At 54.8% G+C, this 27,173-nt stretch overlaps 1 protein-coding gene across 1 annotated transcript; it reads right to left on the bottom strand.

Annotated features, from left to right (window-relative positions):
• Positions 1 to 463: 463 nt before the first annotated feature.
• Positions 464 to 27,173, bottom strand: VWCE (von Willebrand factor C and EGF domains). The gene is given in 21 exon segments (XM_057507022.1): positions 464 to 2,738; positions 2,740 to 2,861; positions 5,487 to 5,577; positions 5,925 to 6,007; positions 6,089 to 6,179; positions 7,281 to 7,363; positions 8,419 to 8,515; positions 9,803 to 9,888; positions 10,360 to 10,477; positions 11,546 to 11,631; positions 13,493 to 13,580; positions 15,026 to 15,108; positions 16,266 to 16,359; positions 16,439 to 16,869; positions 18,008 to 18,136; positions 19,033 to 19,149; positions 20,885 to 21,001; positions 23,219 to 23,347; positions 23,679 to 23,768; positions 23,888 to 23,982; positions 26,419 to 27,173. Coding segments are annotated over 21 exon segments (2,856 nt in total). The 5' UTR covers positions 26,529 to 27,173; the 3' UTR covers positions 464 to 2,222.

The following is a 27,173-nucleotide window of genomic DNA, read 5'->3' as shown; positions in this document are numbered from 1 at the left end:
CCTTCAGCCTGCTCCCCAGGCCACCCCCCCAGCTCCATGACTTTCACCCAAATAGTTACCTCCCAGTCTGCTCTGGAGGGGTTCAAACTGAGATAAGGCAGCTGTAGCACCCCACAATAAACTGTAAATCTGTCATATGGTCGTTCTGAGATCCCCCAAAGAGGAATCCAGCCCAGTATGATGTGCAGGAGAAAAGCCCAGCCTGGGAGCCAGAGGAGGGCCCTCCTCCCAGCTCAGCTTTCATAATCTGTGCAGCCTCTGGACCTCTGCTCACCTCTCTGGGCCTCTGTGCTCTTGGCTGTAAAGGGGGAGGGAAGAGGCCAGAGAAGCAGGTTTTATACTTGGATCACCTTGGGGAGAATATGCATAGCTGTCCTCCTACCCTTTGCCCTGTTTTTTTTTTATCATTCAAAATGAGTATCGTTTACTCGTGTTCTATGGAGCAAGGAGACTAATATTAATATGTGAACTGCACAGTTTATTGAACAGCGGGAAATTCAGCACTTTTAGTTACTACCACATTGTCAGCTGGGCTTGACAAGTTGCAGTGTGGAGGCAGCCAGCGTCTACACTTTCATCCTGAAATTAGGTTCCAGGTGGCATCGTGAAGCTGGGTGGGCTGCACCCGGCCACAAACACAAACCACCAGGACTTATGGAGGCATTATCACATGCTGTCGCCATGACTCCATGAGGCAGGACTGTTAGGGCCCCCATTATACAGATGAGAGAGCGAGACTGGAGATCCCATGGCTAGTCCCCGCTCAAACCAGGGTTCACAGCACCCAGGCCTCCTGCTGAACTGCCATGTTTGTGTCTTACTAGACAGAATGGTCTCTAAGTCCTTTGCATCTCTAGTCTTTGGTTTCTATGCTCCTTACTCCAAATTCATCATCCATGCCACCAGGCTTGGGTTAGGATCTCATTACTACAGTATGTCTGGGCTGGATACCCCAGGTGGCCTTTGCCGCCAGCACCACAGTGCAGACAGTTCACCTGGGGAAGAGTGGTGAGCCACAGGTCAGAGGGCAGCGAAGAGGAGGGTGGCCTAGGCAACTGCGGGAGGGGCTGCGGCTCCTTCCGCAGTCCCCTGGGCTTCGGTGGTAGCACCCCAGTGACTCGGTGACAGCACAGCTGTCTTCCACCTCTGTCTCACTCGCCCAAATTTATAACACTGTCTTCTTTCCATCTGTCATGCGAACTGGTCTGCACCACCCAGACTCCCCCTTCAGGAGTGACAGACTTATTCCCCCAGCTGCTGGGAAGGTTGTTGGCTGACAGCTGGTGGCCATCAGCGCCCCCTGGGAACTGTGGCTGACATGACTACCTTGCCCAAGGTCATCCCCCTTTCCTGGCACAGCCAGATAGAATTACTGGTCCACATGGAGGCACAAAGCCCTGTCCCCTTGGCCCAACTCAGGACAACTCTAAGGGCCACCCCAGCCTCAGAGCCCCCACAGGGGCTTGGCTGAGACCTTGGGACTGCACAGCAGCCTGACCTCTCCTCGCTCCCTCCCTCACACCCACAGGTATGAGTGCTGACAGTGCGCCCTCAGGAACTGCCTGCCTACCGTCACACTCCAGAGGTGCCCTCCCAGGGGCCCACCTGCAACGCCTCTCCGTCTGTCTGTCCCCTCTCACTGTAGAAGTCATCCAGAGGTCACCAGATGCTTACACAAGACCCTACCCAACCTGTCCCCGGTCTGGTGCCAGCTTTTCTCCCAAGCTGGGAGGTTGAGGCAGAACATGACTTCACCTGCTCTGGGCTCTGAGTGAAATTTTCTCACCTTTCCAAAGGTGACAAGTGAATGCGCAGGGCAGCCTGGGGGAGACTGAGACAGCCTTTAATCAGGGAACCCCAGGCAAGGGCGTGTGATGACAGGTGGCACAATCCCAGTGGAACCCCAGGCCCTCTCTGACTCTTCCTCCAGAGTGGGGGAGCTCAGAGCCCCAACCTTCCTCAGAAGACAAGCAGGCTGTGCTGCCCAGGGAGGACGCTGACCAAGGAGAACACCGTTTGCTGGGCTGGCACAGCACATTGCAAATGCTTCTTGGGGCCAAGGCTGTGTTGAGCCCTGGGGATTTGCCACCCCCACCAGGAGCACTGCAGGAGTAAACCCCCCCCGCACTGTGCCACGAGACTCGTTTGCCCCCAGAGCCTCCCTGCCAGCTGAACTGTCTCTGTCCAGGGTCTCCAGGCACAGCCCTGACCTGGAGGCCTGCTTACCTGGTGGACCCCTCCCTCCCTGAGGCCCCGGCCATGGGCTGCTGCCGGCTGGGGCTGGCCATGGCTCCAAAGGCCGCAGAGAGCCTGGAGGTCGGGGGGGAGAGTCTGTGAGGTCTGACGAGAGTGATGGAGGTCTCTGAGGGGCTGGGAATTGTTGTGGGAAGGGTTGAAGCTTCTTCAGCCAGCACAGGGGCAGGCAGGGAAGGCCGTTTGGACGCTGTCTGGGCCCCGGAGGCTGAGAAAGAGGGCTCTGGGGAAACAGGAGGTAGCCCAGGAGTCCTAGGGGAGGCTGGAGGTAGAGTTGAGGCTCCTGCAGGGGCCCAAGGCCCTGCTGAGGGCCAAGGTGACTGGGAGGCCCCGGGCTCCCCCAGGTCCACACCCCTCGGCCCCAAAGTGGGTGAGGGTGAGGCCTGGGTTCCCAAGGGGATCGGGGATGAAGTCGGCACACCAGATGGGTTTGCTCGTAAGAAAAGCTGGAGGAGACGGAGAGCCGGCCTCTGAGGCCATGCTGCCCGGGGGGCCTGCGCAGGAGCTACAGCTGAGCAGGGACTCGGCGTCTCCGTGAGGGCTCCGAGCCACCTTGCCCAACACCGTGGCTCCACAAGCGGACAGTCCCCGCCTTTCCTCCAGGGAATCTAGAGAGGGGTGGGGGAAACAAGATGCAGGACGGTTCTCCCCAGCGGCTGAGGCGGCTCTGGATGGGCAGCACCGGGGACAGGTGCCCAGGCTCTGTCCTCGGAGAGGCCTCGCATACCTGGCGAGGACCAGTCGGCTCCTGCCTCCACAGAGAGAAGATGAAAAGGAGCCACAAATGCAAGGAGGCAGGCCACCAAAGTGTGACCTGTGTAAGGTACGTAAGTCCCTTGGGTCTCAGTTTCCTCATCTGTAAAATGGGCATAACAACAGTGACCTCGCAGGGCCTCTCTGAGGACTGAAGGAGCGGTGCTTGGGAAGGCTCCGCCTAAACCCGACTGCTAACCGCGGACTCTGGGTGATCGTCGTGTGTCAGTGTGGGGTCCTTGACTGTAACAAATGTGCCATTTGGGGCGCGAGGTGGATAGTGGGGGAGGCTGTGCACAGGGGTTGGTGGGCAGGGGCTATATGGGAATCTGTACCTTCCACTCAGTTTTGCTGTGAATCTCACACTGCTCTAAAAAACCGAAGTCTGTTGAAAAAGGTTTTTTTTTAAAGTCTCAGCATGCAGCCCAACACACAGGGGCCTAACTCCTGTGAGAACAGGAAAGGAAGAGGCTAGGTGAAAAACACATGGAGAGTGAAGCCCAAGAGAAGCCCAAGAGAGAGGTACAGTCAGGTGGGAGCCGACATCAAAAACATAAGAAAACTGGAATGACTACATTTTAAAAACCCTCAAAGGGACACCTGCACCACTGTGAGTATACCTAAAACCAGTGAACTGTATACTTTGAACATGTGAATTTTATGGTACGTGAACTATATCTCAAGAGAGCTGTTACTTTTTTTTTTGGTTCTTGAAAGGAAGCAGTTCATATTCTATTTCAGTAAAAAGTAGTTTCTCCATTAAAGGCGCTCTTATTGGGGAGAGGCGTGTGGTGCACGTAGCTGAAGCAGGATGCGCCGGGAGAAGGAGCCAGACCCTTATGTCACCTCTTCAGGCCTCAGTTTCCCAATCTGGAGGCAGGAAAGCAGAATGGGAAAGAGCACGGGGTAAAGAAGCAGAGAGACCTGGGCTTGAGTCCAACACCACCAACTAGAGCACGATCTCAAGAAAGAAATGTAACTTCTCTGAGCCTCCATTTCTCCTGCAAAATGGAGATGATAATAGCCATGCTCAAACATTCCCAGTAGCATTTAAACGAGGTAACACAGGTAAAATGTTCCATCCACTGTCTGGTACCTTAGCTAACAATTAGTCTACAGACAGCAGGGGAAATAATATCAATTAGCTCACAGAGGATAGCAAAGTAGCATCTGTAAAATACTGGACAGTTCCCAGCGTAATGAAGGTTTGAACACAGGAGGGTTCAGCCCCACCAGTGCTGACAGCAGCTCTTCATCCACAGAACCAAAGAGTGGCCATGAATGTAGAAGATGATCCTCTTCAAAAGGTCAAAGGAATTAAACTGCCTAATTTATGCAAGAGGAAATCCAGGCCACAGATCAGGTGGAAAAAATTTACCATCTGTCTGGATGCTTAAAAGACATAAAATATAGCCACACTTTAAGATGTTATGGACATGTTAAATTGGAAGAATTAAATTCAAAACATATAGGTTAGAGTTGGTGGGAATATGGGGAACCAGCAACATCATCGTAAGTGTCCCCTTCCCCTAGGAACCCCGTGAGGGGACGGGCTGTCCTGTTGGAGGAGTTCCCGAACCTCTCCCGAAGCCCTGTGACCCAGTTACTCCACCATCCACCACAGGGTCACAGCAACACAACTCACAAAGTTGGAAAAAAGTTGTCTGACCTGAGATTCTTCACAGTAGGTCCATTATGGGTTGGAAAAAAAAAGAAAGAAAAGAAACCACCCAAATGTTAACTAAAAAGCTAAGCAAACCAGAAGGTCTGGGAGCTTTTTCAAACGGCCAGCTGTGGGCGACATCAATCCTTCAAAGCTCCATGTTGCGGTAGGTTGCCTGGGTCCTATTTATAGCTCTGCAAAAAGGCCCACATGGAGGAACACCAGTGACGCAAAGACAAACAGATCAAAGTCATCTTCAGGAGACAAGACAGCACAACAGCTAAAAGCATAAGCTCTGGGTCCCAATCCTGGTTCTAACGCCAGTTGGCTGTGTGACCAGGAGCACATCACTTCGCCGTCTGTGCCTCAGTTTGCTCACCTGGAAAATGGGGATGAGAATAGTACCTATTACTGTGAAAAGGGAATGAAATAAGACAGGATGTTCCCTGACACATAATGAGTGGTCAAATATGTATAAGCGATTACCCTTCCACAAAGTCAATTTTGTCCCTAAACTGTTGATTTTTTAAAAGGAAGAAAGCAAAGGAAGGGATTAAGGAGGAGATAATGAGAAAGAACAGGGAATAGTAAACAAACACACTTGTCAGAAGGCAGGTCATGGTGTGGCACGAAGAACACTGGCTGAGGGTCAGCACTGGGCTGGCCACGTGCTGGCTGCGTGACCTCGAGCAAGACACATTCCCTCTCTAAGCCTGAGCTTCTCACATCCAGGCCTTTACAAGTTCTATGTTTCTGGGAAGAGGAGCGAAGAGAAAGAAGACAGTGGAGAAACTCCAGGACGCAGAGACGCACTTACCTGGGCAGGAGGAGCAGCAGTCCCCAAGGGGCATGGAGGGGTCTGAGCAGGTTTGCTGGCAGGGGACAGTCTCACAGTTCACCTCTCCCAGCTGGGGAGCAGAGGGCACACATGGGGAAACCCAGAACATCTGGCCCACCCCCAGCATGCCCCCAGCAGCCTCTTATGCCAGCAGCAGGACCCAAGGAAAGGTCCTGGGACAGAGGCTGCAGGGCCTGGCCCTCACCTGAGCAACAGGTGAAGTGTGGCCATCCTAAGAAAACCACAAAGAGGGAGGATACCATCAAGTACAAAGGTTTTCTGGCAGGTAAAGTTGAAGAACAGCAGGAGGAAGACAGGCTGGCATTAGCTAAGAGGCTCCCAAGATTTTGCAAAGGGACAAGAAGGCAAGAAGCAGCCCCTGGCTGGGCAGCCCCTGGGTTCCGAGGCCCAGCCCACCTGGCACGTGCACTGGGTACAGGGCTCATCGTCCAAGGTGAACACCTGGCCATTCACCACCTTCCTCCCCTCGTAGTTGCAGTCTGCAGGGACAGAGGAGACAGGAGCTTAGAGAGCCAAGGCCCACCTAGGTGCCCTGGACAGGGACAGCTGGGTGCACTCACCTTGGCACACCGGGCAGCACTCCCCATCAGGGTGGAAAGGGTAGGTGCAGGTGATGGGGCAGTCCACAGGTGAGCAGGCCACTGAGCCCAGCTGCAGGACACAGAAAGTGCACAAGGCCCTTCATTCTGGGCAGCTGACATGCAGGAAGGACAGGTCACATAGCCATTGCATGCTCATCAGAGTCACCACGGTGGGGGTGGTACGAGGGGGTCATTCACTGGGTTAGAGTCTGTCTTCCTGCTAGAGCAGAAGGCCCACAAAGCCAAGGCCTAGCCTCATCCTCACAGCTCATCGGTCAACAGGTACCTGTTGAACAAATCCATGAAATGCCCAGGGAAGCTAAGCACCAAAAACCGAGGAGAAAGAAGGACCCAGAAGCCGAAGCTCCTGGAAGCATGTGGCTATGAACGAACAGGGCCACTCAGAGGCCAGAGGTGTTTACCCTGAGTTTCTCAATCTTTCTGTAGACCTTGTCCCTTTTCACTCTGCATCTGCGCCCACTGCTCACTACATGAAACATTTGCAGCACGATGGGCAATAAATTGGACTTTTTCCCCACTGACCAAATACTAAATGATACTACTATCTAACATGCTTTTTTAGACTGAGAGGCAGTGTGGCTTGTGGTAAAAGTGCACCTTCTGGAGCACAGACTCCGAATACTACGATTCAGTTCTTGGCAATGCAATCGACTAGCCATAGGATCTTGAACAAATGAATGGCTTCATCTCTCTGTGCCTCGGTTTTCTCACCCAGTAGATGGAAATGATGGTGGTGCCTACCTCCCAGAATTCTCAAAAGGATTAACTGAGTTCATGCGTAGAAGGGCTGAGAACAGGGGCCGGCACACAAGAGCTCCATAATGTGAGTCTGGTAACGATTCCAGTACAGAGCCCTGGGCTGGAGTGCCTCCCCTGCTCTCTCAGCAAGAATCCTGGGCCACAGATTACACTATAAGGAGCCAGCCCCCCCCAGATTTTCCCTGGTCACCCAGAAGCAGAGGACTTTGGCTGGGCAGGAAAATATTCCTCTGGCCCTGGGTAAAGATTGTCTCTGGGCAGGGCACGTTTACCCTGACCCAGAAGTGACCTTTCTCTTGGAGGTCTCTGGATTTTGCTTCCAGGGCTCAGGAGCTGATGTCAGTTCCTGGGGAGTTTCCACAGACAGGGGTCAGGTCTGGGTGGTGCATACCAGGCAGATGCAGCTCAGACACGGGTCCAGCACAGACGGGAATGTCTGGTTGTTGTAGAAGATTCTGCCTATGTAGGTGCAGCCTGCCAGAGAGAGCATGCGGTGAGCTCCAGCCATGGGCGTGGCGGGGGACTGGCTCCTGCTACCAGGCTCCTGCTAGGACGAAGGTCTGACACTTTTCTGGGTAGCAAAGGTCAGGTCAACCACTGACCTGGGCAGCCACCCTGGGGGTCAGGGAAGGGACAAAACATAGGTCTGGATTGGCTGCTGGATTTTTGGGGGCTGGATTCAGCAGAGGGATCAGAGTGTCTTCACTTTGGGGTGCTCCCCCCAGGGAAAGGACCCAGGCAAGATCAGGCCAGAGGGACTGGGTACCCAGCACCACAGCCATCCTCTTTGCTCCCCCAACTCAGCTGAACCCCAGACCCCACCTTCCAGGACTCTCCCCCACTCCTCTCTCCTCTCTGCTCCCCCCTGCCCACAGAGGCCCAACCTTGGAGATCTTTATCACTTACTAGTAAATATAAAAGCAGGCAACAGCACGATAGGAAACTATTTTATAACAAAACAGTACATAATAGGTATCTATTATATATAAGATATTAAGATGTTAGAGAGATATATACAAATGTTATATCATGAAAAAAGATTAGAAAAAAAGCATGAGGTTATAAGCCAATAGTGGGCCTTTTTAACTTCTTTTATTTTTGTTTTCTCTATGTTCTTTAATAAAATGTTATTTTTGAAATAATGGAAAAGACTAAAATTACTATAAAAAGTGTTCTTTTTACATTCTCTCGCTGTTTCCTAACATTTCACAGTCTGGCTCCTTTGTCACCCACCTAGGCCGTAAGCTTTGTGCATCTCATCCCTGCTTCCAGCCGCCCCAGCAGGGTCTGACTTGGGCAAATTGCTGCTGTCTCCAAACCTCAGTTTCCTCATCTGTAAAATGGGGCTCTCCCATGGGGTTGTCGTGAGGATGACCTGAGAGGAAGCCTGTGGGGTCCTTTGCACAGAGGAGCCTGGGGCAGGGTTAGCCTGGCCGCAGAGGCCCTTTGAGAACCTGAGCCATCACAGTGGTACACAGTGACAAAGCTCCGCGGGGTGCTGGGCAGCCAGCCCCCTGGCTGGGAATCACCTGCTGAGCAGTCCGGGCAGCACTGTCCAGGGACACGAATCGGGTGAGGGCAGGAGTCCACACAGTCCGTCCTCCTACAGCTCACTGAGCCATCTGCCTGAGGGAGGGAGGAACTTCACCAAGACCCCACCTGCTGCACCTCCCCGCCTCCCACCCCACCCCACCCTCCCAGTGCCCCCAAAAAAGGCCAATGCCACAAACTGCCAAGGCTTGCCCTAAAGGGCACCACAGGCCACTGGGAGGTGGCAGGTCCCCCAAAGAGGACCAGCTGCTCAGGGAGGGGAGTGCCTCTCCAGGAAGGCGTCCCTAGCTAAGGAGAGGGGAGGCCGGAGCTGCCTTTGGTCTCCATGGTTTCCTGTCCCCTCCAGCAGCAGACAAGGCTGCACCTTCCCACCCTCCTAATTTTCTCAGCATTTCCCTGGAACCCTCACTCACCCCAAATCTATGGAGTACAATAAAATCCTATTTTTATAGAAAACTATTCTGCCGGAAATGTCTATTTCAGAAGACAAAAGCGCCACATATGGTTTCTTTTTTTTCCCTAAGAATCTGAATGCTTATGAATCTTTTGTGTTACTTTCTTATGAGCGCCTTAGATCAGTCACAAAGGGAAAATAAAAGGCGGCAGATGTACTTTCCTCCCAACTCTGATTCCAAAGAAGCATGTCCAAGTTCTGGAGGGTCCGGGGCTTTTTAACAAAGGCGCATCCCAGGTACTGGAAGGCCGTGCCTCTCACACACTAGTGTGTGTGTGTGTGTCCTGAGGTCTGGGCGGCCTCGAGATCCTGCGTGTCTGCCAGGCTCCCAGGCGAGCCAGACACACCGCTGCGGCAGGGGCCTCGATCAGAGAAATAAAGCTCTAAGCTCAAAGGGACTAAAACTCTTAAAAGTAGAAAGCAATGCCAACATGTACTTAAACAAGGAGCTCAAACAATTGCATTTCTTGGTGAGCACCTGTGTTTGCATTTCGGTCATGCTGCCTCTAAATCTCACACACCCTCTCCTTATCCGTTGCTGATAAGATGAGGTCACGCGATTCACGTTGATGAAGGAAACATTGTGATTTCATAGAAAAAGCCCTGAACACCTGGACTTCGGCCTGCCCCAGCTCCCCCGGGGATCCGGCCCAGAGAAAACGTGCCCAGGAAGTACTGATAGACTAATTCCACCGCTCGTGCCAGCAGCTCAGTGTGTCACTGTCAAGCTCTGCAGTCCTGAAAAATCTACTGAGGACAGAATGACCAGGGTCTTAACACTCTCAGTAAAAATGAAACTTGACAGCACGGGAGGGAGACTGAGGGCTGGCCCGGCGGGCAGCCGGTCTGCCTGGGGGGAGGCAGGGGTGGCCTGGAAAGCAGCTGGAGGCGTGCAGGTTGCCATTCACCTGGCAGATGCATAACTCACAGGGATCACCAGGAGACCAGATCTGTCCGATTGGAAACTCAACCCCGTTGTCATCAAGAGAGCAGCCTGGCCAGGGACAGTGGGGGAGAAGGACGAATGGGCAGAAGAGCCAATGAGGGCCCCAAATGCCTGCCGGACCTGCATCCCCATCCCCTCCAAGCACAGGTTCAATCTGTGTAGACAGCTCCCGGCACACATTCAACCGCCTGCAGGTGCCAGGGGCTGCCTGAAGCTACCCATCTGGCGCCCTCATTTAGTGAATTCTCCCTCCACATAAGCACCTAGTCTACACGGCATGCTCCCACAAACATGCGTGCATACACACCCAAAAACACACACTGTCACACTCAGAGAAACCACTCACATACACAAACACACAAATATACACTCGTATGAACACACAGTGATGTGCTTACACAAACACACACTCAGTCACACACACGCTACTCCAGCGGTCTCAGGGATGAAGCTCAGCCTCCCTCACAGGCATCAGGCCCTGTGCTGGCATAGCTCTGGGATGCAGGCCAGGGGCCTCACCTGTCATGGGCGCGGGCTCCCTGCAGGTGAAGCAGCACTGTCCTGGGCCCAGCCACCACTCTTCTCGGGGGCAATCCAGTTCTGGACACGGCATGAAGGAACATTCCACCTCCCCATTCTGGAAGAGAACCGAAGGGCCTGGGCCAGTGAGGGCAGCTCCCGGCCCTGGGCCATCTGAAAGCTTAAGACGTTAAGAGGAGGCTAAAGTGACCAAAACATCCCCAAGGAGCAGGAGGGACGGAAAGGCGGGTCCTCCTCCAGGGGCCGGGGTGCTGCCAACTGGCAGGGGACCCCGCCTGCCCAAGCTGTAGCCCCAGTTTCTTGGCCCCCACTTCTGTAACAGCTGCCTGCCCTCATGCCCACCTACTCCCACTCTGCCACAGAGAACTTTCTTGTGCCCCAGCTGATCGCATAGCTCCACCAGGTCCACAGCCCTCAGCCTGGCCAGCAAAGCCCTTCGGGGCTGAGTCGGGGCAGAGGCTCTGGGGCCCATCTGGAGACCCCTTCCTCTGGGCTTAGCTGAGCTCCCCGTGGACAAGCCGAGAACCCTTCTGCACCCGGCTCCTTCCGCTGCCTGTCTGGCTTCCCTTCCCTCCTGAGAGCACTGCCTTGGAAAATCACTTCCACAGAACTCCAACCGCAGGCCCTGCTGCTCAGAGCCCAATTCATGCCCCCTGCCTGTAGCCGCGTCTCTTGCCTGGTCCCTGTCTCTCCCACAGTCTGTCCCACAGGACAGACACTCTCAGGCCTCCTGCCTTCCACTCACACCACGCTCTCTGCCAGGCACACTTGCCTCAGCTTCCCATCCCACTAGTCCTAGTCATCCTTCAGGTCTCAGCTTTACACCCCTCCCTCTAAGGAGGCTCCCTGAAGCCTACAGGCTGGCTGGGAGCCCTGGCCACCTGTCCATTGCCCACCTAGACTTTGGGCCCCCTGACGAGGGGACTGAGGCTTTCGGGGGCTTAGCTGTGTCCCCGGCACTCAGCATTGTTCCAGGCACACAGTGGGTGGTCTGTAATAACACGGCTAGAAGATGAGCTTCAAGGACACTGGGGGAAGACCTTGGTGCATGCAGGTCCTCTGGTCCCTCTGCTGCCTCAGTCTCCCTTTGGCTGTGTGGTGGCTCCCTTCTCCTGGTCACAGCCTGTGCCCCGCCCTCCCCATCGCCCACCAGGTCAGCCCCTACCTGGCAGACACATGTGGTGCACTCGTCACCAGCCCCGCTGAACACAGCCCCGTCTGCATACCACCGGCCGTGGAAATAGCATCTCACTGTGGAGGAGAAAGGGAGAAGCGGCTCAAGGCCTTTGGGCTGGGGCAGCTGGGGAAAAAGGAACAAATAGGTAGGGGAACCAGAGAAGCTGCCACACTCCTGCCACACCTTGCACACGTCTCACACTCAAAAGCCCAATCACTCTCCCTCCCAAACCCTTGGCAAAAAATACCGTTACCTACAACCTAAGACAGGCACAGTCGCAGGGGGGCCATCAGGTGAGAAATTGGGGATCAACAGAGGTGAGGCTTAGAACCCCACCCCCCCTGTTTTGAGAGAAATCTTCTGCATCCCTGGATGTTTTGTTGCCCTTGTCTAGCTTGGATTAATACTTAGCCTATAGGCACAGACCTGATCATCTACATTTGCCCTCTTACAGCACTAAACTATGTTTCCTACCTTTATCTTGCATCCACCTACCACTTCAGCATTTTATTTAAAAAAATAATAATAATAATAACAATAATAAGGAAGAAATGTGGGATTCACATATAAATCAAGTATAAAAATCAAACGAATATTCATATTTGACCTGATTGTTTATAGTTCATGATGCGTGATCAAAACCGAAAGTTTCTGTGATAGGACTGCCCTTGCACTGTTCACCATGTAAGAACTTGTTCACCATGTAAGAACTTGTTCGTTATGCTTCAGAAGATTGGAGACTGTTGAGAACTAGGCTTGGGGTTGATTAATGATTGTGCATTGAGTACCCTATACAGAATTTTATTGTTGTTAACAACCATTTGATCAATAAATATGAGAGATGCCTTCTCCAAAAAAAAAAAAAATACCATTACCTAAAAACTGACAGAGAATGAATCCTGTGTAAAATAAGGTCCTTGACCAAAAAGGCAGGGGAAGCCCCTAATAACCGGAGAATAAGAGAAAAGAAGAAAAAATAAGACAGCCCTAGACACCTAAGACAAGTCTGGGAATGATGCCATCCCCTGGAGGCTGAGGATTCAGCCAGAGCCTCTCATCTAAACATCTCCCCACCCCAGTAAAAAGAGCCTAAAATCCTGCCCAGACCCATCTGACCTTAGTCTGACTGTCCTGGATTCAAATCCCAGCTACACAACTCACTAGGGAATACCTTTGGGCAAGACAATTACCTTCTCTAAGCCTCGGTTTTCTCATCTATAAAATGGGTTTGATACCACTTCCTACCTATTTTCCTACCATGTTTGAATCAAAAATAATATAACATTTAAATGCTAAGAAAAAAAATATTTTAAAAGAACACCAGTTTTGAAATCAGGTAGGCTTGAGTTTAAGTTCTGCTCCTTTAACAACTGACTGTGTGCCTTTGGGCAGTGATGACCTCTCTCAGCCTCGGTTTCCTTATCCATAAAATGGGGCTATGATAGCACCCTCTCCCCTCCGCTCCCAGGGCTGTGCCTTATGGATTCAATGAGATCAAGGGCTGGCAAGCTCAGCACCGGCACAGAGCCAGTAGGATTCCTGATGGTGATGAGGTCATCCCAGGAAAGGGACCCACATTTTTAAGAAAGGACCAACTCATTATTGGGGGAGGAGACCCCCTCCCCTCTGCAGATGCCAAAGGAACTCAAACCCCTTCCTGACTGTCCTGAAGGTGCCCCCGGGGGCAGGGGGCAGGGGGCAGGTGGGGCTGTGAGCCCAGTCTAGCATCCAAACCACCATGCCCATAGTAGGTGCTTAGCTTAAAGGTGCTCTTTGAAATGCTTCACTTGGTCTGAGTTTCTAAAGCAGGAATCAATCTCCTGCCTCTCTCTTCCATTCACCCCACCCCCAGAGCAGACTCAAAAGACATCCCCCTCACACGCACGCACAAAAGCTAAATTGCGTCCCCCACCCCACCCCAAAAGAGTCGCTTACCTGGAACGCAAGTACAGCAGTCCGACTTCGGGGAGGTATGACAGGGGCCAGGAGGACACTCCGGGGAGATGCAGGACACATTTCCAGCCTGAGGCGGTGAGGGCGGGTGGGGGTGGGGGCAGGGTGAAGGAGGAGAACCAGGGTCTGCTGCTCCCCAGGCCACCGACAGCCAGCTCACCCCCTGACCCACACCACACCTCAGCTTTCCTGTCCAGCAGGAAAGCCTCCCAAAGGAAGCCCTCCGAGATGTTTAAATGCCACTGTGGTCACAAGGACACTGCAGGGAGCCAGTTCCTGGTGTTTATAGTGGTGTGTTTTAGAACATCCCCCTTTCCAAGACCAAGGGCACCAGAAAGTGGAGCACATGGCCCTCCTTATGAGAATGGACAGGGCTAGCCTCCCACGGCCGCTCCCACGGCATATGGAAGCCCTGGAAGGATGCCAAGAGCCAGAGACCAGAGGCCACAACACCTGAGACACCTTCCTGAGCCTGAGTTTTAAGCCAGATGACTATTTGGCTATTTAAAGAATTAAATTTAAAACTAAAATTTTTTAAATTCGAAGTTAAGACCAAAAAGCCCCTGGCTTGGAGCCAGCCAGACCTGATTCCAGTCTAGTTTTCCACTAACAAGTCGAGTGACTTCAGGCAAAGTTCATCCCCTCTCTGAGCCTGGGCTTCCCTATCTGTGAGAAGAGCCAGAAACAGTGCCTCTGTCCAGGGTTGCAAGAATTACATGAAATGAGCTCATCCACAGAAGTGCTTGGCCACTGCGCTTGTGACACACAGGAGGAGCTCAGTTAAGGGTGGCGGGAGCTGTCTACGTGCCCACCCCATCTAACACTGCAGCTCGTGTCACCAATGCCACAGCAGGGGCCACAGGGTGGCGGTGAGGGTTGATGGGCAGAGACTGGGCTTTGGACATAAACCGACCTTGGCTCAGATTCCAGCTCTGCCACCTCCCAATCTGTCTTTTCATCTGTGGAACACGGACAAGGAGCCTCAGGTGAGGAAATAGATGAAAACCTCAAGCCCCATGCCTGGTATGCACTGGGGGCTCACAATTGAGTCTGTGTGGCAGCACCTGGCACATAGTAGGAGCCTGATATCTATTCTTGGAGGAGTGAATCTGCCTAAAGCAAAATACTCTTAATAAGCTGAGTCTGGTAATGAGCCTTCTCCCTCCTAAATGTGGATACCGTTATTGTGCTGGCAAATATTTCGCCTGAAGAGAAAAAACGGCCTCCCTCGTGGGAAGTTTCCAAGGGAGTTCTGTCCCCTCCCCTTTCTAGACAGATGGACGCTGTTTGCCTTTTGGTGCTTTTCTGCTGAGAAGAAGCCTCCCTGACCCCAGCAGCCTACAGCTTCACATCTCCCCCATGCTTTTAAACTTGACAGGTTCTGACCAAAATCCACAGAGAATGCTCCCTCCATTCAACAGGCTCACCTTTAACATCCAGTCTTTCCCCCTTCCTCTAAAACCCCCAAAGGTTAAGAAAATACCCAGGAGGCTACAGGGACCTTCTGATGCTCACCAGGCAGACACAGACAGTGCAGTTCTCGTTGGGAGGTGAAAACACGTCCCCTTCAGCTCGGATGATGCCACTGTGAAAACAGCCTTTAAAAGACAAACAGGAGTGGAGGCATCAGACCTCTTCAAAGCAGAGGAAGCTTGAGGTCTCATTTCTTTTCCAGGCATAATGTAGCTGGAACCTTCTCTCACTAGCCTGGATGCTCCAAAAGCAGCAGACCCAAGTACCCAGATCTGTGTGGTCCTGGGACCCCCTGGAAAACAGAAGACACCCGCATAGGATGCTCCAGGAGGCAGAAAAAGCAGTCAGACAGGCCTAGGTTCAAATACTGACCTGTCCATTCAGATACCTGTGTGACTTTAGACATGTCACTTAACCTCTCTGGGACTCAGCAGTCTTTACTATAAACTGGAAATACCACCATGTACCCTGCAGGGGACTTGGGAGGACCCAGAATCTCAGATGTAAAGTGCCCAGAACTTGGTATTCAGGGCTCAGGGCATAGCAGGGACCCAGTAAAAGGTCACAATTATCATTGAGACAATCAGTAAGTGCATTTTCAGTCTAACCCTTCAGAAGACTATTTCCCTGCTGCTCCAGGTACGACAACCTTGACATCTTATCCCCAGGAGCTGCAGAGAAATGCATATGCCCAGGGTTCTCCTCACATCTACTGGATGAGAATCTGCATTTCAACAATATCCCCAGCGATCCATGCGCAGAGTGAGTTTTGAGGAGCTCTGTTGAGAAGACTTAGGGTCTCTACCCTAGCAGCAATGGGAAGCAAATGAAAACTTGTAAGCAGATCATGGGAAGGAATCAGAAAAGGGGCAGAATTTACAAACAATTCCTCCTCCACCTGCAGGAGGAACTTGCGGGGAAGGGGACTGCAGAATGGATTTGGAGAAACTCACTGAATGAATGAAGCTCAAAAAGGACCCCAGAAGATGTAAAGCTCTCCCCAAGGGATATCACAACACAGATCAGTGGTTCTCAAGGTGTGGTCGTCCCCTCCCCCCACCAGCAGCATCGGTGTCCCTGGAAATGTGTTTGAAATGCAAATTCCTGGGCCCTGCCTCAATCACAAAGCTAAATCAGAAGCTCTGGGATGGGCCTGGGATCACAGTTCAGGTGACTCTCGGTACACAAAAGTTGGGAAAAGACCTCCTGCTGCAGAAGGGCTGGGACAGGGAAGAACCAGGGCTGTGTTGGGAACTCACAGCTTCCTCTGGACCACCCCCACCTGTACACGATGGGCAGCACCCCTCACCGCCAGCGGGGATGGGGTGGGAACACGCGGCTTCACACTCCACCTTCTCACAGGTCACCTCCCGCTCCTGGAAGGAGAAGCAGGAGTTCTGGCCGCCAGAAGACCCAGGCCCCAGACCAGGGAGGCCCCGAGGACCCCCCACCCACCTTGCACCAGCACTGGGAACACTCAGGCTCTTTCCAGCGGCTTCCTGACTCATACATGGCTCCCAGGTGCCAGCAGGCAGAGGGGCCTGGTGCCAGCCGAGTGGCCGCGGGGCCCCTGGGCAAGGCAGGTGTCACCTCCTGGAGTTGTGAGGGAGGTCCTAGGGTCCCCAACAGGGAGGCGCTTGGCACTGGGGCTGCCGTCAGGGTGGGCGGCAGCTGCTTCGGGGCAGCTGGGAAGGATGTGGGTGGTGCTGGGGTGGGAGAGGGCTGGCTGGCAGTCCTGACTCCGGTTGGGGGCCCTGGAGCCCCGGAAGGAGGGCTGTGTCCGCCGTAGAGGGCAGGCCGGCCCGCCTCAGGAAGCAGCAGTATCTTGGGCGGGTGTTGTAGGGGCTGAAGGATGGCGGATGGCGCCAGCACAGCTTTTGGGAAAGCTGAAAGGGAAGCACAGGGGTCTCAGGAGGGAGCAGCAGGGGGCAGGAGGCGAGACTCAGGCCAGTTCCTTCGTCAACAACACGGATCTAATAGCCCAGTTCCACCCTAAACTGCTAGGCTGCGGTGACAATCGGTCACACAGGAAGACTGACGGGGACAGGACCAGAGGCCCAGGCCGGCCCAGCTTCCAAGTGGAAGTGTGTCCTCCGCTACCACCCAGACGTGGCGGCCCAGGAGCAGATGCTGAGGCTGGGGACGAACAAAAAAAACCCCAGGGAAAACGTGCCTTGGACTGGAAAGAGCACCTCCAGGATTTACATGACACTGTACGTGGGTCTATAGGCTTGCTGTCAAAAGCTGTTGTCTGGGGGAGCCCAGGTGACTGGGACTCCTGGCCACACCTCCTCTATTATTATTATTATTTTTTAATCATTTGGGGTAAACAAAAGGGCTAGGGAAACAGTGGAATGAAAAGAGAGGAAAGATGAATAAAGAAGTGGAAGGACGAACTGAGGGAGAAATGGAAGCATTGTAAATAAAATTAATTGAAAAAAGTGAAGAGGGTCCTGCTCCCGGAGGGCGGGGTATGTAGGCGGGGTCAGGGGCGAGGAGGGCAGGACTGGGGGCTGGTGGGACGAGAGGCCTGGCGCGAGGGGGCGGGCGGGGCCCGGCGCGGGGTGGGCGGGGTTGGAGGCGGGGTCAGGGGCGAGGAGGGCAGGACTGGGGGCTGGTGGGACGAGAGGCCTGGCGCGAGGGGGCGGGCGGGGCCCGGCGCGGGGTGGGCGGGGTTGGAGGCGGGGTCAGGGCGAGGAGGGCAGGACTGGGGGCTGGTGGGACGAGAGGCCTGGCGCGAGGGGGCGGGCGGGGCCCGGCGCGGGGTGGGCGGGGTTGGAGGCGGGGTCAGGGCGAGGAGGGCAGGACTGGGGGCTGGTGGGACGAGAGGCCTGGCGCGAGGGGGCGGGCGGGGCCCGGCGCGGGGTGGGCGGGGTTGGAGGCGGGGTCAGGGGCGAGGAGGGCAGGACTGGGGGCTGGTGGGACGAGAGGCCTGGCGCGAGGGGGCGGGCGGGGCCCGGGGCCCGGCGCTGGGTGGGCCGGGTTGGAGGCGCGGTCTGGCGCCGGGCGGGACTGGACGCTCACCTTCACAGGACACTCGGTCGGCTCGGAGCCTGAAGCCAGGTCGGCACGTGCACAGGAAGCTGCCCACGGTGTTATGGCAGGAATGCTGGCAGACTCGCCTTTCCAGCGGCCTCCGACACTCGTTTACATCTGCAGAGGAGCCTTGCTGTGGACAGCTGCCATGTTGGGCCCACCGACAACTGCTTCCTCCATCCCGTAGCCCAAAGGCTGGGGAAGTCTGCCTGGCATGTTCTCATGGGCTTCATCTCTGCCCCAGCGTGAGGGATGCGACTCAGATCTCTGGGAGTGGGCCTGAAATCTAGTGCTAGTTTCCTTGGAAAGATCGTACATCCAGTAGGCCTTTAATGGGTGCACCAATGACTCATTCCCCAGCACTATGGAGCAATGATTAAGTGCTAGCTGGTGGGGATGATCCCGCTGGGAATCTCATCTCCAAAACTTCCACCACCCCAAGTGTTGGGTGTCGGTTGGGTGGCCCCTTCTGAAAAAGAGTCTCAGAAATCACTGCCCTGCTCAAAGTAGGCTTCAGGACAAACACCAACCTCCACTAGAACAAGGTCTTTTTTCAGGTCCATGGGACCCACCTTCAACCCATGAGCCAAACTCGAGCCAACCATGCCAATCCCTTTCTGGAAATTTCTGCTAATGGGCTGAGAAAACAGGGGTCTCCTTCTAAACCAGAGAAACCAAGACATAACATGCTATATTTACCAAATGAAGCAAGGGCAGCCAAGAAAATGGGTGAGCAGAGAGGAATCCTTGGGGTGTATCTGGGACCACGGGTGCAAGAGAAACATAACAGGATGAAAGGGGCACGTAGCCAGGAAAAGTCCAAGACAGGGTCTTCCGTGAGGAGCCAAGCCAACCTCAGGGGAAGGCAGGCTCTGAGCAAAGGCTCAAGCACTTACTGGCTCCAGGGCACCAGAAGGTCCAGACTGTTGACCTTTCCTTGTCCCTGAGCTTGCCCTGTCCATCATTCTGATTGGCAGCCTAAATGTGAAACAGCAGGGTCCACCTGACCTCACCTACGCACGAGTGCCGGTTGCCGTGGAGATGGAAGCCAGGTCTACAGGAACACCTGTAGCTGCCAATGCTGTTTCTGCATCTCTGCTGACAGGGGGTTCCAAGGCATTCATCAGTGTCTGGAGGGGAACAGGACAAGGTTGGAGCTCGTTCCCCCCATGCAGTTTTGGAAATGTGTGGTCCCCTCTTCCTCTCAGTGCCATCTCCCACCCCACTCGGGGCTGTAGAGACCATCTTAGCCCCTCTTTCTCACTGCCCACATTCAGTCTATCAACTCCTAGATCCTCCCTGGACCAGCCCATTTCTCTCCATCCCCACAGCCGGCCCCCTAGCATGGGCCACCTTTGCCTCTAGTCTGGAGAAGAGCAACAGCCTAGTTCATCTCCCTCCCAAGCCATCCCCTACTCAGCCTCCAGGATGTTCTGACCACAGGCACCTTGATCAGGCTACTCTGCTTGAAAGCTCTGCATGGCCCCCAAAAACACCAGTGCTGCACCGTAGCTCATGAGCCCTGGGCTGCCTTTCCCACCTCCTCCCCTGCATCTCACCTTTGCTCTGGCTTAAATTCCAGCCATCTTCCAAATACACCATGCTCTTACAGGCCTCTCCCTTTGCCCCAGTTCTCTTGTCTACCTGGAATGCCTTTCCATTCTTGTCTGGTGGGAAAACTCCTACTTGTACCTCAAAACTCAGTTTCTATAGCACCTCCTTTGTCAAAGCTTCCCCATGTCATTATTTGAAATTGTGAAGAACTGAGGAGAGGCAGGCAGAGAGCTCAATTGATAAGCAGGTGCTAAGGATGAATTATGTTGCCCCACCACCACCACCACCCCTCCTGCTCCCACACACACAGATTCATATGTTGAGCTCTAACCCCCAACGTGATGGAATTTGGAAATGGGGCCTTTGGGAGGTGATTAGGTTTAGATGAGGTCTTGAGGGTGGGGCCCTCATGATGGGATTAGGACACTAAGAAGAGCCACCAGAGAGCTTGCTTTCTCTCTGTCTTGCTGTATGCAAGCCAGGAAGGTCCCTCGCCAGAAAATGAATGGGCCAACACCTTGACCTTGGACTTCTCAGCCTCTGAAACTATAAGAAAAAATGTTTGATGTTTAAGCCCCCCAGTCTGTGGCATTTTCTTATAGTAGCCAAAACAGACTAAGACTCAGGGGTATTCCCTGGGGAGAACAGAGTGCACCAGTGAGAGAGGGCCTGCAGCTAGCAACTTTTAAGACTTTTTTTTTTTTTTTTACAATTTACAAAAATTTCAAACGCACAAAAAATAAGACCACAGCACCAAGAGGAACTTCTGTCCTGTCTGCCTTGTTTAAGAAGGGATAACTTCTGTAAATAAAGTCCCCTTGCAAGAATTAGTAATTATTTTAAAAGCTCTCTCTTACCCTTCTTGGTTAGGTTGGAAGCTCCTTCTCTTCCCTGGCGTCCCCATCCAGCCTCGCTGTTCCTTCCCTCCCCACCACCCTGGGGCAGCACTCCAGCACACCGGCCATCCTCACACCCTGTCCCACTCGGCCCTCCCTCCACTCTGTCTGCCACCCTCCCCCAGCTTTCCACTCAGCCTCTCCATCATCCCCATCTCTCCACCGGCCCTAGGGTCAGACAGGCCAGGATTCAAGGATTCCCCCACCACTCACTAACGGAAAGGCCTTGGGCAAGTGTGTTTCCCCTTCAGAACAGTGGAGATAACATAGGGTCTCCCCCACAGGGACCACAGTGAAGGCAAAAAGGCAATAATGCGTGGGGAGCCCATGTTGAGCCTGCCAGGGCCACATCTTCAAGGCAGCCCAGTGGCAGTGGCGGCCACATCATCGTTACCTGTCCCGGAGCTGCGCTCACCTTGGCAGCTGTGGCGGTCAGCAGACAGCTGCATGCCCGGCCCACACTCACACACAAACCCGCCTTCCGTGTTCACGCAGTGGCCCTCACAGGAGGAGCTTAAGCATTCATCAATGTCTGGGAAGAGAGAAAACGCTCTTGCACAGACCCCTCTGAATGTGGTTGGGCTACATGGAGAAAATCTGCCCCACAAGGACCTTGTGCCCACACCAGGCCTGCCCTCAGCAAGGTGGAACCCCCACCCAACCCCAGGAAGAAAGAAGAAGCTGAGGGGCCAGGTGCCTCCTTTTTGACTCAGACCTGATGACTGAGAGAATGGCTGAGACTGAACCATTTCCAATGGCCCCACCCGCAGGGCAACCCCAAAGGGCAAAGGGGAGCAGGCAGGAAGGCTGATTAAATTTCCTTAAATGTTTACTGAGCACCACCTGTGTGCAGCAGACCTGGAGGGGGGCCCTTGAAGACACAAATAGGACTAAGACATGGTGCTGACTCTCCAGATGGTTACAGCCTGATAACAGAGCCACAATGCACACCCACGAGAGTCCAGTGTGTGGCGGGTGATAAGTGCCCCACCAGGGAATGCCTGGCCACAGCAGGTGTGTGCTGGAGGAGAGATGGGCTGAGAGGACCAGGAGGCATCAGGAGTTGGGCACCGTCAAGAGCCCAAGTCAGAGCCCACTTGGGGAAGCCCAGGGAACACCCGCACCCTGTCTGGCTGAAGCTGGGGTTCCTATTAGGACAGTGGGGGACAGGATGCTGTGGCATGCAAAGGAATCCCTGAGGCTTCTGCCCAGGTGGGGCGACTGGAGCCATGCAGTACTTTAGGGAGGTTCAGGCCTTCACAGTGAGGCTGAAGTCCCACCCCTGCTTTGTGGATCCCCTCCTTATCAAAGAACCGTGATGGCTCTTGAGGACCTACAGGCTCAGCTCTGCGTACTCCGTTCTGCCCCGGAGTGTCCTGCTCCCTGGCCCCCAGGCCTACTGACACTTCCACTTCCCTACTGGCTCTTCCCACCGCAGGCAATTCAGAACCATACCCACCGCCACTAAGAAGCCCTCCCAGACTAACCCCATCCCATTGAGATCTTTCATGGGGGCGACCAGGGTGCCCCTGCTCTGCATGGGGACCTTGTCCTCTGACTTTTCCTGGGTCCAGTTTGCCTCTGCAATGAGAAGGGAATGTGGAAAGTACTCCCCATGAAAGACACTCAGGGGAGGAGGCATTCCTTCATCCTTCCTGAAAGGGATGGTGCGAGGAGCCCTGAGCACCACAAATTCCTCAGTAAGACCCATGATCCAGTGTTCTCCTGGGAATAACAGAGGCCAGCAGCAGGCCCCTGCACTGCAGCAGTATTTACAGTAATGAAACAATGCAGATAAAGTAAACGAGGGATAGCAGATAACTAAGTACTTACATGACAGTAGCCACACATGCAGCCCTTAAAAATTGTATTGTAAGGACTATTTCCTGCTCACAATATAAACTTAAGTGAGAAAATAATGAACAAAAGCTACAGGAAGGTATGATCACAATTTTATAAAACACACAGATATGTGTGCTTAACACACACATGCACACAGGTACACAAACACATGTCCAGGAAAAGGGTGGAAAAAATAACCTCATTTTAGAAACAAATATCTCAGGGTACGGACTTGGACGTGTTTCTTTCACCTTCCCATCATTCCTCTACTTATCAAATGTTCCAAAATATATTATTTTTTATTTTTATATTCAGGGAGAAACATTATTTCTACAAAGTCAAAACTCAGAAAAAAGGCTTTCAGTTCTCTGGCAAGATATGCAAGGGACTGGTCACAGTGGCTTTGCCTGTAGGAACTTTTAAAAATCACAAACAGATAATACTTTTTACCAAATAATTATTGAACTTAGCTTTCCTCATCACTCAATGCCATGTTCCCAAGGGACCCTTCGGTGGTCATCCCCACCTCCAGTCCCGGTTACCTGTCCCTCTGTGGGTCCTGGCCCCTTGCATTTCACCAGGTGTGGTCACGTCACATGGGACTGTTACTGTCCTTACGCATCTCCCTTCCCCACATTCGGAGGAAACATAACATCAGGGACCAATCCACCCCACCCCTCCAACCTCAGCTCCTGGCTCCATTCCAGGCCCGTAAGAGGTGCTTAATAAATATTTGTGAAAGAGCAGAGGGGACGTACTTGTCTCATGCCCTGCTGCCCACTCTCAAACTGCAGAGAACGTCCTGGCTCAGCTCTGCGCTTGCATCTCTCCTGAGCCCATCCAGGCAGAACAGCGAGGAGACAGGATTCCCACCCGCGCCCTTCCCCACTGCTCGCGGGGCTCTCACCGGTGCACCTGATGCCGACAGCTGTCTCTGTCATCGAGAAGCCCACGGGGCACACTCGGGCCACTTCCTGACAGCCGCCATGGTTACAGGTAAGGTCACAGCCATACTCTCCACAGGGTCCATGGGCTTCTAAAACAGGCACCACACCTGTGAGCACACACCTGGCCACAGCCCCAGCCTGCCCCCACCTCTCTGGGGTTCATCCTAAATTCTGTTGGGAAAGTGGCTCTGGAGGCAAACAGGCCTGAGTTTAAATCCTGCATGGCCGCTTACTAGCCTTGTAACCTTGGGTGGGCCACGCACTCGTGTGCCTCAGTTTCCTCAACTCCAAATGGGAATGAGGATATCAACCTAGTAGGGTTGTTTGAAGACAATGCACTAAGACAAGAGCCCAGTGGTTGGCACGTAATCTGAGTGTTAACAGAGTCCTCCCCATCAGCTATTGCCTGCCTCCAGTTACCTGGGCAGGTAGCCCCTTGCTCTCCATCCTGGCATGAGCAGACATTGGGAGCGATGCAGACGCCGCTCCCACAGCCAAAGGAACAGAGGGCTGAGAAGAGAAATGCAGGTGAGGGGTGAGGGCAAGGGTCCCCAGTCCACCCCTCTGGCCAGCCAGGGGATGGGCATACTGCCACACAGAATGGTTGGGGCACATGGTCAGGCACTTACGAAGGGTGCAATGCCCACTGCCCATGGAGGGCGCCCAGCCAGGGCAGCAGCCACTCCCGAACCCCGAGAGGCAGACGTGGGGGCCCAACCGGCGTCTGCAAGAGAGGAAAGAGCACCTTCCATTTTCTGTACCAAGGGAGGGATTGATCTACTGGGAAGTGAAAGCCTCCCAGTCAGTCAGTAAGGCAGTCAACAAAGAATTGTGGCAACCCCACCACCACCTGTGAAGGGACAATGGGAAGTTTCCAAAGATAAATGACTCAGTCTCTCCTGGAGGCAGTACAAAAGATGTAAGAAAGCAGACACCAGCCTCCAACAGCTGCCTGCCACATGAACACAGAACCAAGCAGCTGGGAGAAAGGGACCTCAGTGTAAGAGGAAAGATAATGGATGAGGAGCGTAGGGATGGCTGCCTCAGGGTCTTTGCACTTACACTTCCCTCTATCAGGAAGGTTCTTCAGACACACACCCAGCTCACTCCCTCCTTTTCCTGGGGTCTCTGCTCATGTCACCTTACGAGAGATGCCCTTTTTGTCCACCCTTATATTGCTTTATTCTTCTCCATAACAGTTCCTGGGACATTAAGTTATTTACTAATTTGCTGATTTCATTCTGTCTTCCCTACCATTCCCTGAGGACAGGGCTTCATCTTTTTGTTCACCTTAGCACCAAGAGCAGTGTCTTGTACACAGTAGGTGCTCAGTAAATGGCTATTGAGGGAAAAGTTGAGAAAGGAGGGCAACAGAAGAGGGAAGGGGGTGGGCAGCCCCAGAGGGGCTGGAGAGATGTCACTCCCCAGATGGCATCTCTGAGGTGGACATGGGGGTGCCAGAGAGCTGCACAGAACAGAGAAGGGGAACCCAGTGCGCCCAACGATAGGTGAGGCATGGCAGGACAGCCAGGAACCAGCCATCTCTCCACAGCCATCTCTCCACCTTCAAGGGACGCTGATCAGACAAGAAATCAGGTGATAACACAGTGTGACAAGTGCCACAATGGGACCAGGCTATGGAGCCCTGAGGCTGGCTGGGGGTCCGGGTGGCGTGGAAGGGCTTCCGGGAAGGACAGACTCTAGGTGGAGGTGGGAGACGAGGGTAGGGGCATCTACAGAGAGTGGAGGAGGAGAGGGGGTGCTCCAGGCAGAGCGGGTAGATAGAGCCAGGCCTGGAGGGAGCTTCTGTGAGGGACTCCCAGTGCAGCAGAATAGGAACAAGAAAACTCTCTGACTGTGCTCTATCTTTGCTTGGAGTAGAATATTCTGCCAGTCAGGCAGTCCAACGAGCACCCATGATGGCTGTGCCAGGCAGAGCAGCAGGCATTGGGGACATGGATGGGAGACAAAGTAGGGTGGCTCTTGGGGAGAATGTGTGTCAAATGTGATGGGTATTCTAGAAAGTGAAACTCAGGGCACATGGCAGTACAGAAATGTCTGCGGAGAAGTGTCCCTGGGGCCTCAAAGAGCCTTTTTCCTCTCTGAAGTCAAACCAGAAGAAGAGGGGGCCCTGGAGGGGGACAAGCAGGGGACTGACAGTCATGTCTCACCGGCTGCCCTTGCTGGAACGAATATGACAGCAGCCTGGGAAGGAGGAGCAAGCAGCTCCTGTTCCTCAGACGGGGCTCCGAAGGGAACAAGGGTGCCACCAAATTGGCAGGTGGAAGGATGCCCGAGAGCCGCACCCTCAGGGGGGCAGGGGCCGAGCGGCGGCTAGGGAGCCCCAAGGAGTCTCCTAGGGCAGGCGGTGGCAGGGAGACAGGTGGCAGGAAGGCTCTGAAACGCCGCGGAGCCGTCAAATCTGAGCAGGAACTGGCGGCGGCGGCTTAACGCACATGCGAGCTGCGAGCCTGGCGGGGCCGCCCCCCTGAGCGCCCCCCGAGGCCGTGGCCGCGGGCCAGGCGGTCCGCTGACACCGTGTTCCCTCGCTCGGAGCATCACGCACACATGTGCCCGGCCCGCGGCCATCCGGCCTCCGCGGGAGGAGAAGCTAGGGGAGGGCGGCATCAATAGGGAAAGAGCAATGGGGCAAACACCCCACCCCCGCCGCGCGCACACACGGGCGGAAACCGAAACATGACCCGGAGAGACCCCAGCGGTCCAAGGTCCACGGCGCGCGGGAAGCCTGGACACAGGGAGCCCCCGGCCCCAGAGCGGCCGGCGCAGCGCTGGAGGCCAGGCACCGTCAAGGCGGAGCCACGGCGCGTTCGCGAGCGACAGCAAGCCGGTGGGGAGACCTGGTGGCCCGTCCGCAGCGCCCCTCGCCAGGGGTCCGCGCCCCAAGGCAGCGCGGATCTCCGTCCCCTCCAGGTCCCAGCCGAGACAGCCCCAGCCAGGGGCGCAGGACGGTCTCCCGCCCAGAGCACCAGCTGCCGTCCCTTTGTCCGGACCCCGTGGGCTCCGCCCGCGCGCGGATAGCGCCCCACAGGGGAGCCCTGACCCACGGTTGCGGGTGGCTCGGGGGCGCCCCTCCGCGCCTCCCCGCTCCCCGCCGGTAGCGCTCCCGTGGAGGGGCAGGGTAGGGGCGCGGGGCGCTTACCTCTCGGCAGCGAAGTGCCCGGGCGCCTTCCTCCCGGTGTAGCCGTGGGTCGAGGCCCCCGGCAGCAGGAGCGCGACGCAGGCGGCCCGGAGGAGCAGTCCGGTCCACATGACCGGCGGCGGCGGGTCCCCCCAGCTCGGCTGGGCTCCGGCGCCGCGCGCGGGGGAGGGGGCTGCCGGCCCTCGCCCCTCCTCCTGGCGCCGCGGGGAGCGAACCAGCGAGCCCCGAGCTGGCACGCGGAGCCGAGCAAGGGGGCTGGGGACGCCAAGAGGAGGGGCCGGGGCCCTCCAGGGGACGCGGCGCAGTGCTGGGGGGTCTCTGGTACTTTGGACTGAAACACACAAAAGGCATCGCCGCCCGCCGGTCCCTTGGGGAAGCACGGAGCCCAGGGCGGGGGCAAAGATCAGGGACCCCTAGGGGCGGGGTTTTGCCCTGGGCTCACACCCACTGCCCGCGTTTGGGAGTCGGCTTCCTGCTAGGGCTTGGGCGTCAGACTGAGGCCCGGCTGGAAGGAGACTCCGGGAACAAGGCTGTCTGTCGCTGAAGGCTGCGCGCCCCGGGCATTTCTGGTCTCGGTGGAGCTCCAGATGCCTGTGTTGTCACAAGAAGGTCGGGCCCTGGGTCTTCTTCCTGCTGGGCAGTTCTAGGCTGGCACCCAGCCTGCCTGCAGATCTGCACCCTAACCTTGGGTGAGGGGATCAGGGGACACTATCAGCTTGAACCCCAGGCTCCTCTTTGCCGGCTTCTGCACCTGC

The sequence above is a fragment of the Manis pentadactyla genome, chromosome 9 (assembly GCF_030020395.1).
Source record: "Manis pentadactyla isolate mManPen7 chromosome 9, mManPen7.hap1, whole genome shotgun sequence".
In the NCBI taxonomy this organism is placed as follows: Eukaryota; Metazoa; Chordata; class Mammalia; order Pholidota; family Manidae; genus Manis; species Manis pentadactyla.
This window is presented reverse-complemented; position numbering and strand designations above follow the sequence as displayed.